The sequence below is a fragment of the Genypterus blacodes genome, unplaced genomic scaffold (assembly GCF_046128005.1).
Source record: "Genypterus blacodes isolate CSIRO-AG114 ecotype Tasmania unplaced genomic scaffold, CSIRO-AGI_Gbla_v1 ptg000214l_1, whole genome shotgun sequence".
In the NCBI taxonomy this organism is placed as follows: Eukaryota; Metazoa; Chordata; class Actinopteri; order Ophidiiformes; family Ophidiidae; genus Genypterus; species Genypterus blacodes.
Genome location: NW_027467013.1, coordinates 3,087,714 through 3,105,037, shown reverse-complemented (window position 1 = coordinate 3,105,037; position 17,324 = coordinate 3,087,714). Strand labels below are relative to the sequence as shown.

At 45.5% G+C, this 17,324-nt stretch overlaps 1 protein-coding gene across 1 annotated transcript; it reads right to left on the bottom strand.

Annotated features, from left to right (window-relative positions):
* Positions 1–1,055: 1,055 nt before the first annotated feature.
* On the bottom strand, positions 1,056–16,107 carry vwc2l (von Willebrand factor C domain containing 2 like). Its single transcript, XM_076169811.1, has 3 exons — positions 15,709–16,107; positions 6,197–6,326; positions 1,056–1,207 (listed from the first exon to the last, which is right to left on the bottom strand). Exons 1-3 carry the CDS (start codon positions 16,105–16,107, stop codon positions 1,056–1,058), a joined length of 681 nt encoding a protein of 226 aa, XP_076025926.1.
* Between the last annotated feature and the right edge of the window lie 1,217 nt (positions 16,108–17,324).

The following is a 17,324-nucleotide window of genomic DNA, read 5'->3' as shown; positions in this document are numbered from 1 at the left end:
GAGTGCCCAGCATGCAGGCTGACGCAGCGCCAAGCACCCAGCTGTCTGATTTAACACAGAATACTGCCTGATTAAGGAAAATGAAAGCCGCCTGCTCTTGGCTCGCTGATTGCTTTGATAACAAGTTCAAGCAGTTAGTTAGTGGGGAATTTGTTGAATGCAGACTGCTGGGAGGAAACAATAACAGCAATTAAGTCAGAATGGACCGCCCAAAGTTCATATTTGATGAAGTGTAGCACTTTTTCACATCTGCTCTTTGTAGGATTGTATCGGCTGCTCTGAAACTCTCCTCTCTTACACTTCAACTACTTCCGCCAACTTACCCCATCTGTTCTGCTCACACCAAGAACCGTGAGCTAAAACCGCGGTAATGATCGATCAAATCGGCGTCTCGGAGCTTAGGGGCAGTTTATAAAAGTGACAATAGCATCGTTTAAGTGTTAGAGGTGAATTCCTGCCATGGCAATAAAAAGTCTTATGAAGACACAAACGTTTATGTGTGATGTGCATCTGGTAAACAAGCTCTTACAGTGAAGTTGTGAAATCCAAGCACGTCCAAGCAGCGCTGTTGTCTAAATCAAAAAGCCTCATAAGTGTGCTTACTGTTTGTCTTCCTGCTGTTGGCAATTTTTGTACAACACCTGTGTGACGGTGACAGAGGAGTAGAACGAGCAGAGGACAGATACAAACCCAAACCAACGGAGCATTTCAACACTGCCAATGGCTCGGGAAAAGAGTTCGAAGGGTTTAGAAACTTTGTGTGTGTGCGTGTGTGTGTGCGTGTGTGTGTGTGTGAGCAGCGAGTCGAGCAAAGTCTGTGAAAATATACGATGATTAAAACTGCAGGGTGGAAAGAGCCTGGAGACAAGTTCCGTCTTCTTCTCAGAGGCCCCAACATTTCTGTTTGTGTGAATCTTGTGAGAGCATCTCTGCGATACTACGCTGTCTCAGGTTGCTTAGGGATTGTGCTCCTGCCCTGTCAATCATACAAAATGGTGCAGTAGGCAGGGCCTTGCCTGAGCTTCGCCACCGTACCCTCCCCCGGCGGAGTCTCTCTATGACAACGACTGGCCGTTCAGGCACTCCCGCCGCAAGCACTGTGCCGGCTTCCACCAGTCTCCGTTGTGGCAGCGGCAGATGGTGCAGTCGTCCACCTTCACTTCAATTCCGGCTGGGATGATCGTCGTTCCAGCGAAGCAGTTTGGACCTGCCGCATGGGAGAGGGAGGAAGGAGGGAGAGAGAGAGAGAGAGAGAGAGAGAGAGACAGGAATGTGAGCGACACAGAATAAGGACTTTTTTTTTCGGGGGGGTGGGGTGGGGAGAGAGAAGGTGGAGTGATGTGGAGAGCTGCAGGGAGTTGGGAGAGTCAGAGCAGACGTGCAGATCTTTTCACGGGCATGCACCGATGGGCTTGTTTTTGCAACACTAAAGCGCTTTTGTTAGTCTCTCCTTCTCCCTCGACATGAAGCGCTTTGCATCCTAATGTGCTGCGAGCAGAGACGGCTGCCAGGCTCTGACTTGGCAGTGCAGAGAGGCTGGAGTACAGAGAGAGAGGGAGAGAGAGGGATGGAGAGAGAGAGAGAGAGAGAGAAAGCTGCTTTGAGAGGCAGTGGGGAGGACGGTGTTAATCACTTCAGTCCATAAGAAAAGGCCACAGACTCTTAAGCAATTCCTCACGCAGTTTCTCAGCCGTAACACAAACATACACACACACACACACAGACAAACACACACACACACACACACACACACACACACACACACACACACACACACACACACACACACACACCCGAAACAAAAAGAACAGAGATCAAATTCTGAAGTCTGTTTTATTCCTTAATAAGAGTCACTTGGGTAAATCTCTTGTCCTGGACACACGATAGCATCAGAACACTTCACACACACATGATTAAGTCCACGCTCTCAACAAATGCATAGATTACTCCACACACTACACCACACACTCGTGTTTGAGGATCTGCACCTCCGTCTCTGCCCGTCTGCCTGTGACTGGAGGCTCCTCGTCTCTCTTTATGCCTATTGAAACTGAAGAGCAAGAAGGTGCCTGGAACCCACCCCAGTTTTAATCATTTGAAATTAAGCAATCAGAGGCTCAATTGGTGTGACGGTGACTTTGGATCGCTCTGGCAAAAAAGCGTCTCAGTAAAAACCTGCCGGGTTTAAGGCTCCTCTACGAGCAGTCGTAAAAAACTCATATGTCTCATAACTCTTGGAGACGTTGTGGCTTTACTGGGTAATATTCCTGCACATCTTAGTACGCCGCTGACTTTGATTTAGCTCCAGACGACTTTAGGCCAGGATTGTAAATGCCATACAAGGCGCTGAGGTCGACGTGATGCAGATCACCTGAGGACAAATCTGCACCGAATTATGAACTTTCACAGCAGTAAAAGCTCCCCCGAAGTGAAAACTTCATAGTTATGAAAATGAATAAACGTGATAAATAAAGATCATTGAGTTAGAAATCCATGTGTGGTGAGAAGCTCTGAGCGCTACAATTTAACCCCTCAATGAGCTTTCACTTGTTGAGCCGTTTAAGCCATCGAGCCGCTTATTGGTTAATCGCTTAATGACCTCCGCCGAGGACGCTAGGTTTTGGTTTTCCATTCATCTCAGTAGGTCTGCGCTGGTCTCCGCTGGTCTCCGCTGGGTTCCCTCGGTGACAAACGACATCATCAAGAAGCTTCTAGTTTCTCCTGACTGTCAGACATTGTTGCTGTCAGCCGAACTCTTCTTCATCTTCTCGCGTCTTCATTTGTGAAACAGTTTGCAGCTTTGACAGAGTCGTCCTCATTGCCTCACCACATGGAGAGCGAGCAGGAACTGATCTGTGTGCCATTAAGGATAATTACTGTTTGGAGTCTTGTATCTTTCATAACTATCAAACGCTCGGCTTTTGATTCCCATTTTCTTGTTTTGGCTCAAAGAAAGGTTTGCAAAGACATGAAGGATGCTCGTTTGGCACACATGAAGGGGCCGTGGCAGGAACAGCGTGTTCTCTCAATGTGTTGTTACTTTTACAATGTCTCTGGTGATGTTTTGAATCGCATAAAGTAGTGACTTGTTGCTGTTTGGCCTCATAGTTTTGAAGATAATTGATATGTTCTCTTCAGTCTCCAGTCAAAACCAGAGCTTCCAGGTCTCTCTCTCACTCTCTCTTACTCTCTCTCTCTTACTCTCTCTCTCTTACTCGCTCTCTCTCTGTCTCTCTCTCTCTCCCTCTCTTTCTCTCTCTCTCTCTTACTCTCTCTCTTACTCTCTCCCTCATTGCCTCTCTGTCTCTCTTACTCTCTCTCCCTCCCTCCCTCTCTCTCTCTCTCTCTCTCTCTCTCTCTCTCTCTCTCTCTCTCACTCTCTCTCTCTCTCTCACCCTCTCACTCTCTCTCTCTTACTTTCTCTCTTTTACTCTTTCTCTCTCTTACTCGCTCTCCCTCTTTCTCTCTCTCTCTCTTACTCTCTCTCTCTTACTCTCTTACTCTCTCCCTCCTTCCCTCTCTCTGTCTCTCTTACTCCCTCTCTCTCTCTCCCTCTCCCTCTCCCTCTCCCTCTCCCTCTCCTTCTCCCACTCTCACTCTCCCTTTCTCTTGTGTCAGATTGATGGCTCACATTCTGCCAAAAACATGAAACTAGACTTGACATACTGAGACTTTAGGCCCCGGTGTAATCTTCAAAAGATGTACAAGAGAACACGCCGGCGAGACGAGTCTTAGACCGGCGCCTGTGAGTTGAAGCTGTGGTGAAACAAACCCTTATGATGGATGGAGAAAGGAGTTTGCAGTGAGTGTAGTGAAGAGATACGACTGCGGCCATGGTGTTTGGACCTATTTTGGCCTGGAGGAGGTATCAAAAGTAGAAAAGACAGAAGTTTGTCCTTTTGGTTCAAGTTCCATTTAACATTGAACACTCTGTGGCTATGAGGCGCAGCAGTCACTTCTCCTTGTCGCTGGCCTCAGCACAGATCTCATGGTCGACTCGGACATGATGAAGCCCTTTGATCCCAGTCGAGAGGAGACATTGAAAGTGCTTGCCAAGCCTTAACTGTCATTGATCTGCCTCTGGACAGCTGGCAGAGGTTACTGTCGAGGTTGATGATGAGGAAGAGGAGGAGGAGGGTGACTGGCATTGGTGCCAAATGTGATTGTTTACGGTCGGACAGATTGGGAAGTCAGAAGGACACAGTTTGAGTTAGTGGTCGCCACCTGAAGGACGAGCAGGCGCCGACCCAAGCCCGCCATCAACTCACCGCCAATGAAATTCACCCAGAAAGTATCTTTCCTATGGCAAAGCATTACGTCCCACAACATTTCCTTTTCCTACCTGGCTGCATATTAGGACTCATTAAGTCTATTTGGCTGAGATATGAAAGCTTTTTGCCGAGAGGAAACATTTCACCCTCCATAAAACTTACATTCCTGAAAATCCACTGCTAGTCCACAGGAAGTGTCAGACTGAATGAAGTTATCAGGACTGTGTGCTGCTGTACTGTGTGATATGTCAGTCAGAGCATTCTAATGGCAGACTGCAGACAGATACAACCTGGCAGCTCTATAAATGATTCAGCTCTGTACCGCACACAAACTCTCTGCTCACTTCTACTCCTCTACTGATGATCAGAAAACAGTCTTCTAATGAATTTGTGCGCTTTGTGACACGACTGTCATTCCTCTCTGGTGGCGAGACCCGCACTTTTGCGTTTAAGCCCCTGACCGCTGGCTTGTTTGTTTTCTCTTTGACTTGTAATCAGTCTTCATGCAGCATAGCCGATCACCTGGGGCTGAGCTGTGAGAGCTTCTCTGTAATGCCAGCGAGGCGGAGAGGAGCCGAGATTCCCTCTGACAGCCTCAACGCCGGCCTCCGTCTCTGCTGCATTTAATCTGTCTTTGATTGTGCTTCCATTCATTTCTTCTGTTACTAAATTACCCATAGATCTGAGCCTCTTTTGCCTCTTTGTTCTTTAATGTTGTGTTTAGCTCTGGCTAGGCCGTAAACCCTAAACCCCACACTCTCCACATGCTCGCTATCCAACGTCTAACTTCTAACTGTCCCTCATCCCGTCCTGGTGGAAGACTGAAAGCATAGTAGCGTTTGAATTCATTGTGCTTAATTCCCGGCAGTTTGCGAGTCCAATCCTGTAGCAGGTGATTGAAAACAAAGGCATCGATCTGACTACTGACTGTATGTTTAGCTGGAATACACAATTAGATGGCTTCCACCCATAGTGATCCGTCTGTGGGCCAAGAATGAGAGCTAAACAGTCAACAACTCCATTGTCTCCCACCCACACACCTCAGCTGAGCTCCGTACACACTCATCTGACTGCCAGAGCTTGACCAGCGCCCCCGTTGGAGGAGAGGGGGAGATGCCACGGTGTCACTGTATCCTGTCATCCTGGATTAGCCCTCTGTTGCTGCTGCAGGCCAGTTACTGTGGGTGTTTTATGTGTGTGTGTGTGTGTGTGTGTGAAATACAGCATGGGAGGAAGTGTGAAAGGAAAGTGGGTAGCTGTGCTGATGTGGCCATTTAGCTTTCGCCCTCAAACTAAAGTTGTCTCCTCACGTTCACAGGTCAAACAGTGCTGCTGCTTGAACTCCATATAAGAGGAGGAGACCTGAACCCAGTAAGACGGCTTACAGGCTCAACATCTGAGTAAACAACAGCGTCTTCAGTAACTGTTACTGTACTCCAGATGTGTGTCCCTCAGGATTGTTGCTGGTGAGGGGAAATCTCCCAGCTCGCCTTGTAAATGGCCAATGAAGCGATGGAATCCAATAATTCTAATTTAGAGATTGGCTGTGTGTGACAAGGGCGACAGGGCAGTGGGAGATAACGGGCTCTCAGGGGAGCCATTAGTCCCTCCTATCGTGGCGTCAATCAATGGGCTAATGTTTACTCGGCTTAGTGTGTCATTTATAATTAAAACAAGCAGCGCTCATTAGAGGCCACCGGGCCCAAGGTAATAATTTAAATTCATAAAACATCAATTATCTCCTCATCCTCCAAAGGCGCGGCCATCAAATGGTGATTCCACGTATAAACTTGTCGGCGTTGGTTTAATGAAAATTTAATGACCCCTGAGCCATGCGCGCGCGTGTGTGTGTGTGTGTGTGTGTGTGTGTGTGTGTGTGTGTGTGTGTGTGTGTGTGTGGCATTTCAGAGGCGATGAGTGCTTACCGTTTTTACAGATGGGGCAGCACTGCTCCGGCTCGTACACCGGGTTGACACACTCTGGAACGGCGCAGTCGGACACCACACAGTGCACCTCATTATTTGGTTCGCAGCGGCACCATTCACAAGGTGACGGCTGTGTGTCGCAGGAAGAAGGGAGAGAGAGAGAGAGAGAGAGAGAGAAAGTGAGTTAGATAATTCAGTAGGTTTGGATTCTGTGTGCGATGCCGCTTCATTGGACGTCAGCTGATCCTTAGCTGGTATTTGCTCTTTTGAAAAATGATGCTTTTCCTATTTAAAGATAAACAAGTGCATCAATAATTCAAAGGGCCAGTTTAATGTGATACTTGCATCTGAAAACATTAAGCCTTGAGAACAAAATCAGCAATCACTTTAATCAAATGAGTCTCTGCATGGGCGTTGAGGATATTTTGTGTTTTGCTGCATTCTGCTCCGGTCCGCCTCAGGAAACAGTTCAGGTCCTCACCACCTCTGCATCATGTAAATCTGTGTTATTCAGCGCAGTGTGCTGGTGCATCTTATTTGATTCCGTCTTTACAAAGTCTCTTGACCGGAAAATGAACTCTAATGCAATTACATGGAGTGGAAAAAGACAATCTGTTTAGTAACCGCAAAAGGTCAAATGTTCACCTCACTAGGTTTGTTGCTGTGTGCCATCATAATGAACAGAGTTTAGAATGATGAACCAGGGCTCTGCCTCAACCAGGACTCACAGAATAGGAAATGTTTCACAAGCTTTTATTTGATGAAAGCTTCAGTTTGCCTTGAAGAGCTTTTCAGAGTAAACAATGGCCCTTGTGTAGTCCAGGCACCAAGCATGATGGGAACAATAAATTATACTTTATACACACATACAAATACATTCTTTATTTCTGTTTTAGAATCAGAAACTTCCTCCAAAATGTTTGTTAGAGCTGAGTGCATGAATTACTATCACACATCCACATATCGTCCAATCAGGACACTAAAGTCCAGTGGACACTAAAGGCAGACAATAGTGTGACACACTGTGAGCTCAGGGCTGGTATTTTAGAGACGATGCTTATTTGATGGTTGGTCTACTGTCATAACTCATTTGCTGTTATGCAACCCTGCGTTCAGTGTTTGTTGGAGTTGATTCTGAAAAATTGTTTGCACAGCAGAGGTGTCTTGTAATCTCACACACACACACACACACACACACACACACACACACACACACACACACACACACACACACACACACACACACACACACACACACACACACACACACACACTCATAACTCCTTTGAGTCATAGGTGCGTAGGCCTACATTAGTGATGTAATGCTGCTGCCTTCTGGTCATGCTGTGTTTAACAGTGCAGCTTGCTTTGTGTTCAATTATTTATGTATGTATGTATGAATCCTTTGGGATACTTATACTGAAAAAAAACAAAACCTAAAGCCTTCAGTACTCAGGGTCAGATCTACTTAATATTCTGAACCTCATGTTTTGTTAGCAGTGTTGATCAGTAATGGGCTTTATATCATCTCAGCATCAGAGACATAACAGCAGGTATGTTTTTGTTTTCCATGCCTCACTTGTGGACATTATGTCATCAGCTACACAAATTGCGGCTCGTTTTCAGTGTGCTGGTGTGCAGGATAAGTGAAAGGGTTGTGGTATTACTGAACGCCTCAGTGCGACATTCATCACCCCATTTTGCCAGGATGCATTCAATGACACCAAGCCAGGCTCGCATTTGGATTTCAATTTCTTGGTGTCTGGATGAACTGCGAAGGCGCAGCAATAAGAGGGAAGAGGAAAGAGTCTAACTAATGGGAGATACATTGTTAGAATGGAGCAGTAGGACCTGCATGAATATGAAATGTAGACCGTCTCAAACATCACATAGAACTGGCATGTGTGTGTAACTGCTGCAAGCCACGATTCCATTTTCACTCCTGTTCATTCGTTGTATTGAATATCGGAGGAGAGATCTTCTTCCTATATAGTCGTAGTAAAGTCTGTTTGTCTATCACTGTGATTCAGATGATTAGATGAGTAATTAATGTAGAAATCCAAGGTAATTCTAATGGATAACAAAGGTTTTCTTGAACATACAGTGATTTAGATCATACTATAAATGTCTCATGTAAGCACTAATTTACCCACAGACATATTAGCGACACAACTAAACACCAATCTTCGTCTTCATCTTCAATCATCTATAAAGGACACATCTATAAACATCCCTTCACTTATCTGCCCCTGCCTCTGCCAGGATGCTGATGCACTAATGTACCAATTAAACAGCAAGATGTTGACTCATGCATATGTAAGACGCTCTCCAGTCTGTCAGGCTGACAGGCTGAGTCAGTGGGGGCTGGCGAGGTGGGAGCCAGGGTCAGCAGAGGAGCAGCAACACAGAAAAGGAACATTGTGCTTCGGCTCAGGCAAATTAAATGCACATGTGATTTAATGGCAATATTTCGGATACAATGAAATTACATAACAGAATAAAGTTAAAGATTGACACCAAACAAGATCCACCCAAAAAAAAATCCCTCCTTTACTTTGTATTCTAAGAGCAAACACTGGGAACAAGCTAACACGTCTCTGAAACAGCTCATCTTGGCTGAAACCACAGAAAGGAAGTCCAAACCACAGTAGGAGCTCCGGGCAGCGTGATTACTTCAGTAGTTTGTAAAGACAAGTAATCAGGTTTTACTATTAGATCAAATGCTAAATGTACGGCTATGCAAAAGACTATAAAATATAAAACAAAAGCTGGAAACATTTAAATAAAACCTCCATTAAAAGTGGAATGAGCTTTTAGTTTTTACCTTGAATGCTTGAGAGGAGAAGCTGAAACATGCAGGAGGCTTTAGAGGACACATTAGTGATGCTTGATTAAATCTGCAAAATCTATCATTGTTTTCTTTTGGCGAGTAGATTCTGTCAAATAGTGGCTGTAATTGGGAAACTAAACTGGAATTCAACTCAGTTTAGGAATGAATATGTATTATTCATGTGGTTTATGGCAGCGCAAATTGGTGTTTCCTAAATTGTCAGAGCGGAACAGATAGAACATTTTTTGTGGTATCTAAGTCTTGCCCAGAGGATTAGGACTAATTGCTGCTTTTTTATGAACATTTAGTCGCCAAAACTGCTTCTGTTTTACAGTTGCGTGTATCCGTCACAACATCAAATAACCACCGTCTCAAAAACACAAGCCCTGAGCAAACATGTGGCTTTATTGAGTCTTGTTCCTTTACATTACATTACATTACGATCATTTGGCAGACGCTTTTATCCAAAGCGACTTACATTACATTATATTACCACCCTTCGCAGAGGGGGGAGCAATTGAGGGTTCGGTGCCTTGCTCAGGGGCACCTCGGCAGGGACTCGAACCGGCAACCCTCCGGTTCTTAAGCGGAAGCTCTACCAGCTCTACCCACTCGACTACTGCCTCCCTTCCTTGTTCCCTTGTTGTTCCTGTTTTATTTTGCATCACTCACCTCTCTTCTCATTCCAGACACTTAGCTACCTGAACCTCACCGGTTCTTCATCATCCCTCCTTCCCTTGTGTGTTAAGTCTGTGTTCTGTTTTCTGATCTTTTCTGTTTTGATCTTGCCTGTTTGCTTTTCCCCTGTTAGCTTGATTCTCTGGATTTTCTGGAAGGATTACCTGTATTACCCAAATGTTTTTTGGCAACTTCAGACAAACTTAATCATATCAAGTTCCTGTCTTTGAGTGGTGTTGTTGAGTCCGGTGCCTGTGGTTCCTCCAGCTGCTACACAAAGTGCTGATTTCTTCTACATTTGCATTTGTATGAATGGATAAATTAGAATCCACTGCTCCCATTTTGCCTTTGGTTCAATCGCTGCACACCAACTGAATGAGATCAAGCTACTTGTCAACAAATAGTGCAAAGAGTAATTTTGCACTTGAGCAGTGTGTAGTCAAACACGCAAACAATAGAGGCCATTCAGAATACAGAATAAGCTGCAGCACTTACTAGGAAATTGATCACTGACTTATTGACATACGAAATGCAGATTGTGTTCTTTCCAAAGGTGCCTCAGTCCCTTCAGTCAATGGAATCTCTTCATCAGTGACGTATGCATGCCTCAGTTCACCCTCAGAGAGCCCCGGTGGCATCATGGCGCCGTGTAACAATCCACACAATCATGGCCTCTTCAAGCAGTTGGTTGAATGTATTGAGGTGCGAAAGTAGCAAGAGTTTTAAATTCTCTTTCCTAACAGTTTCAGTCACTGTCCAGGTGTACAACTACAACTACTTTGAAGAGAGAGCTGAAAGTGAAAGTGTGTGTCGTCATGCTATTGCACCCAGCCTTTGAAATAGATGGATGAACTTATAAAGCCAGTGCGGCACACACACAGCACAGACGGGGCATTAATTAAAACCAAACTTTTATTAAAATGTAACGTGGACACTTTGAATCCTCTGGGCACCTATGACACGTCTCTAGGATTCCTTTAGTGCATTCAGCGGCGCCTGCTGCTCTCCTTGCATCTCTTTGTGTGAGGTCTCCCATGAAGAGGATCAGTCATGCCTTAGCCCAAGCTCACAAAGGAAAATGGAGCACCGGCAGTAAATTTAAAAGCGCTGCCAGGTGTGTTGGTGAAGCAAAGTCTGTGGTCGTCCCTACTGGCTGGGTATTAGAGTCAATCAGCTGTCACACCTTTCATTGCCACTCTCAAACAAATGAGCGCTGGGCAGGGAAGCGATGAATACTCGTGTAACCTTCAAGGGGGTGAACGGTAATGTAAAAAAGGGCTTTGAGGACAGAGAGAGGGGGCGCAGGGGAAAGAAGGAACGCTTATAGTCTGGAAGCGTGCTGGTGTTGTTGTTTTCCAAGTCATAAAAACGTTTTAGCATTCAGGGAACACAGAGGCAGAGGAGGCAGTATGAACACACACACACAGACACACACACTGTGCTGCTGTTTGGGATTTAGATAGAGAAGCTTCAAGTACTATGTCCAAACTGTTTGCCTATTTCCTCTTCATAATTCCTTCCGATAACAACGCTCTTTTTCTCTCTGGCAGACTGGATAGAAAATCAATTCCAGCCATCATTTCTGCTGCTTTGATGGCTGTGTCTTCTTCTCACAGGCCTCGGTGCAGAGAAGCAGACTTGATAATTGCCGCTGCTTGTGATGAGCAGGCGGCTCTGTCTGTGCCTGCAATTGTAAAATTTGTGTTTATGTGCATTTTTGTGCTTTCACTGGATCTCTGGAGTCATTTTCTATAATTATATTAACTTGTGAAATCACCTTTCTTTACTGAGAGAGCAGTTTGAAGTCATTTACTACTCTTCTATGCACAGGGATGAAATGAAAATGTTTTCCCTGGATGTATTAATTGCACTGAATTGAACAGATTAGATAATTTCCCATGGATATTAAAGAAAGATTAGTAGAAATGAAGTATCTGGGCTGCACATTTTGGGCATTATCACATTGTCAAATGAAGCAGTTAGCGTTGTGTCTCTGAGGGAAATGGTTTTCCAGCAGTTTAATGCTTTTCTACGTGTTCCTTTGTTGGAAGAACACTCTCTAATAACTTCTGTCTCCAAACCAAAATAGCTCTCCACTCTCTCAGCTCTCCCCTAGGGAGGATCACATAAAGGCGGGATTGTTCATGTTTGAGTTCAGATCCCGGCCCTCGTCTGTCTGATCTGGGATCTGAACTCAGTCTCTGTATCTCCTGGCTCCTGAGTGGAGCTGCACTGGGGTCAAACACACACTGACAGTCAAGCTGGGCAACTGATCCATTGCTCATCTGATGGGGAATGCAGTAGGTGAAAGGCCTACTGGGGGTGATTGGCACAACTCCCTCACAGGAAGCATGAACACACACCCACAGCTCCAGTTATACTGTGGACTGATGAAGACTAATGTGAGTCCTCATGTGGACGAGCTGCACTGTAAAGTCTCCTTACGTGATTAAACTGTTGATGCTTAATGAGTTGCAGTCAACAAATAGGAGACCTGCATTGTTCTGCTGTGTGGACTCACAATGCTTCAGTGAGACTTAATGACGGGCCTCTTACATTATGGGATTTATAATATGATGACACTGCATAATTAAACTTTTGGCTCTTACTCAAATGGGCAATCCTAACGATTCCCCTTTCTAATGCAGACATCAGGCGCTCGCACACACACACACACACACACACACACACACACACACACACACACACACACACACACACACACACACACACACGGATCATCACGGTTCATGTTTGGTTTCTGAGTCGCTGTGCTTCTGCATTTCTTCCCCTTCACCTGCTGATGAATAAAAATGCAGCAAATTCTCCACCCAGGAAATGTCAATGAGGCCTACACCAAAGGTTAAGCTGTCAGCATCTCTAAACACAGATCTGTACACCAGGCACTGACGCCGGCCTCTGATTTTCCTTGAAAACCGCAAAGCTTTTAGTCCCCGAAAGAAGAGAAAAGCTGAAATATGGATGTAAACTAAGACATTAAAGTAACTGGAAGAGCTTCAGTTTGCTGGTTCCAGGCCTTGACTAGTTGTTTAGGCGGCTGAGGGGCGAGGGGGCAGGGTGGGATAGGAGCATCCTGCACCACACACTCTCTCCTTAGTCCCCTTGTGCAATTGTACAGAAATAATCAATAAAAACAAATTATATTTCCAGAGTGCCAGCATGTCCTTCCCTCTCTGGGCCTCCAGTCAAGGTGAGCATGGCTGTGAGGGTAATGTGTGCCTACGACTGATGGACTCCATCTTGTATCAAACTGTGACTCTGACACACACACACAGAACCCGGGCCTCGCAGAAGTCCCTTTAAAGCTGCCGTGTGTAAATGTTAGGGCCCACATGAGCTTCAAAAGCATCAGAAACTATAGAAAGCTACGATTCCTGGCGTTGCTAATGTATCAAATATCCCCATATAAACTCTGGTAAACAAGAACAACTCACAAAGGTGACTGGATACATCTTGTTGGGTTAATTCAACGTGCAGCTCTCTGTCTGCTTCAATTAGTTTCCCAGGCACAACATGCTAATATTCATAGGTGTGATATGATCCGTGTCCCTTCTGTGAGCTCTTTGGTTTTGCCTCCGAGTCACAGGAGTCAGTACCATAACAATGACTCCTCATCAAAAAGCTGTCATTCCTCCAAGACGCTGATAGAGATCAATGAGTTTACAGGGTGGTTAAACGTCTCAGGGGAGTTCTTTGAAGCTGAGTCAAAGGAGCTACGTATTATTTAACAGTTACCTTTCCCTGTCCTTAACCTCGCTCCACTACGTTGTCAGCTAGTTTACCTTTAATGTAGTCGAGAAGAGCGAGAACAACATCAAAAGGACGAGACGAAACTTCAACGTGTCAACGCGTTCAGATCCTCATGAATGTTTATACCTGCCAAGCTTTTAAAAACGAAGAGCAAATGAGGCTTTTAGCTCCGTTTAGAAATGCGTCAACGTTTCCCAAAATTGCAGACTGGACCTTTAATGCGTGTAGATTGAATGTTCTGTGTCTGACTGCTCTACATTAACATTAACCCCGAATATATTAGCGGATTCCAAACAGCTCTACAGACTGATTCAGAGGCGTTCTGTCAGCATTTCAATCTGAGCTGTTACATATTTGTTGAAATGAACATTGGACCAGAACAGTATTGAGTCTGGGTCACACCTGGATGGTTGGTCACTTGCTTTACCAGTCTAATTGGTCCTTACTGGAAGCACTGAGATGGAACAACGGCCTCAAACAAGTTCTCCATTTCTATTTCTCTATCTTCTAGTCACTTATATTGCCGTTCATGTTTCATTAAATGGTTGTAGCATTGCACTAAATGTATCATTGACCTCTGAAGTAGTTTCCTCTACAGCACAGACACTGAGACAGAAGATGAGTTGCTTTGCTCTGTAACACTTATAGGCTTTAACGTGGGATGGAAGACATTTGAAGTATTGACTACATGAAAGGTAATTTATTTCCTTTGCGCTCTCTATCACTCAGACACCGATGTGGACGGTCTTAACACCTGATGAGACGAACACACTGACAGGGCTGAGATCCGGCTGAGTTTCTCATTTGGAAGCAGATGATGGCTGCTATGAAACATTGTCACGTTTGGCCTGAATTATCCGCTGAAATTGGCTTCTGAATACATCTGAGGTGAGTAATAGGTTCTACATTCACACACTCAGGCTTCATTCATTCTATGCGTGTCACACACACATAGGTCTACTCTCGTGTAGTAGACGAGAGAGTCGTGTCATCACGCACGCACTCTCACAGTTTGCTGACTGGCCGGGTCTCCAGCTGCAAGAACTCAATCAATACTCATCTAGCAGACTAACAAAAGTGAGCTCAGAGAATGGGATTGTTTAACCCAGAACAAACTAGATTTAGGAGTATTTAATCAGATATGAAGAAGAGAGATTCTCTACAATATGTATCATGATAATAATAATAATAATAATAATGGCTGAATCGTATAGTTTGTTTTTAAATTGGCTGACCAACTGGTGTCTTATGTAATCTCATCACACAGGGCCATAATGCGTAGGCCAGATTGTGTCGCACCATATTTCCATCACCGACAGCTCCAACCACTCCTGATGAATTGGAATGAGTGGCCGTCGTCGTGGGCAGCAGCAGTTTAAAGCACAGCCTGTCGATGCCACGCTCACGGTGTCATCTCTAATCAGCCAGTGTTGTGGTGCTCTGTAGCAGCCGTGCACACACTGATCCCAGGGTTACACACATTTCTCTATGTCCAGGATACTCAGAGGAAACTGCCAGCCGTGCCTGTGTTTACATCCTGTGCAAGCATACAGATGGTAAAAGCTTCTCAGATGGCAGAATCCCGCTGTAATGATTCTGTTCCTCTGAGCAAAGCATTCTGCTGAAGCATTTGGCGGTTTTACTAATGGTGGCTACATGTTGCATTTTCAGATAAATGGACGGGGAGGAGTGGGGGCATTAACCCAGGAGGCAGCCATCTTTGGGCCCCTTGCCTGTACACAACATTCATGTGAGGCTTCCAAGTACGGATGTGCAGTATTTCATCAACCAAGCTCCTATTATTACAAACAAAACAATAGGGTCTTTGTTTTCTTTTTACAATTAATGACAGGGAGATTACTTTACACATACACACATGTGGGAGGGGCAAAGGCAGCGAGAGCAGAGATGTTTGATCAGATACCCACATATTAATATCAATCAAATCCATATGATATGATCTCAAAAGTCCATTTAGGAACCAGCAGGTTGTTTTTGTAGCATCCAGATGATTTTGAATTAATTGTACAGCACTTGAATGAATGAATGAATGAATGAAGCAATGGGAATCAGACACTTATCACAATATTGATCCACCGAAAAAGCTCAAATATGATGTAATAGTAGTTGATTCATCATTATAGTAGAGCACAATGACCTCATGAAGCTTTGGCTCAGTGTTGTGCAGGATAAAGACCCCTGAACCCCCTTTGTGAACCCTCAGATCTCTTACCTTAAATTCCTCCAGGATCTTGTACGTCTTCCCCCGGTACTCGCAAAAGTTTTTAACCTCCTTGCACTCGGGGCAGCAGCCGTTATGCTCCACCTTGGTGCACTTGGGGTGGAGTTTGGGGCACTCCGGCTGGTCGCAGACGGGCCCGTCCTCGGTGCACACACACGGACAGTTCGAGTGTCCCGGGTAGAAGCGCTCCCCGAGTTTGTAGACGAAGCCGCTGTCGTCGACGCATCCTTTCCCCCGGTAGTCGTCGAACACGATGTTTTCACCGGCGGTCCGCTCCGCCTCGTCCGCGGCGTAATCCTCGGGGTCAACCATCGAGGCCGGAGATGCGGCGTTCAGGGCCAGCAGGAGAAGCGCGGCGAGCACCAAGAGGGGGCCCATCCTCCGCGACATCGCTATCCGCATTCAACAAGAGCGTGTGGATGTCATCCCTAGGCTCCCTGTATCCTGTCTGGATCAGTCCTGCGCTTCATTATCATCAGCATCCTCATCATCACCATCATCATCATCATCACTTGAGGAAAGGCTGCAGAAATACAAGAGACGATATGAATGCTGATTCCACTACTTCCTTCTTCCACACACACCCTCACATCTTTCTCTTTACTTTGAACTCAGACATCTACGTGTCGGATCTGATTGCTTTACTTCCCAATATTGTCATTCAAGTTTAACTGTAGGTTGATAAATGGAGTGTGTACTTGATGGATCGCTGCAAAAAGCCATTACGCGTGAAATAAAATCGAAATCGCTGCTGATAGAATATCCTGTGTGTGTGTTGCCTACCTGAGTGTGTGAGTGGGGAGGGGTGTGTGTGTGTGTGTGTGTGGGTGTGTTAGATTTAAATGATCACCATCGTTCAATAATACAGCAAACGTAAGCATCATGCTGAGAGGGTGGAGTGTTTCCCTCTGTCCCTCTCACCATCACAATCAAATACAACTTAATGGCCATTTTTGTGCAGGGAAGAACTCAGCGAGAGCGATCAGAGACAACAGGTAGTGTCTGATTCAAAAGCCCTTGATGGCGGTAGTAATTCAGATATAATCGTCCTAGGGTTAATTTGACCGGATCTGTATTTTAAACCAAATCAGCTTCATTGATCAGGCATGCAGACGATCCCAAATCAATCAAAAACATCGAACGATTTGACTGAACTCCACCGCCACCTTCAGAATGGAAACAAAAACACAGCAGAAATCAAACACACCTCAGAACAAACACGTCTCCTCAGCCTGGGATGTGACGGCGCTTTAGTGCTGCGTGTTAGAATCAAAATGCAAGTGGCGACAGATCCATGTGCGTTCAGCCTGACGGGCGTGTAGAGACACTCACCGTGTTGAAACTGCTCGATTTCCACTTTGAAACCATTGAGCCCAACATACAGAGGGGCTAGAGCGGATGACAGAGCGGAGCCTCGGCCATCGGGAACTTCACTTCTCCGCGGGATAAATGCACCAGGCTCCGGGTACACGCACTGTAATCCCCCCTCCCGGTGGTGACGGTGCTTTAAAGGGCACTTAAACACCACCCGTCTGCGGCTGTGGACGGCCTCTTCCCCGTGCAAACCAAGTGATATCCGCGTAAAAGTAGGTGTGCTTCATCATATC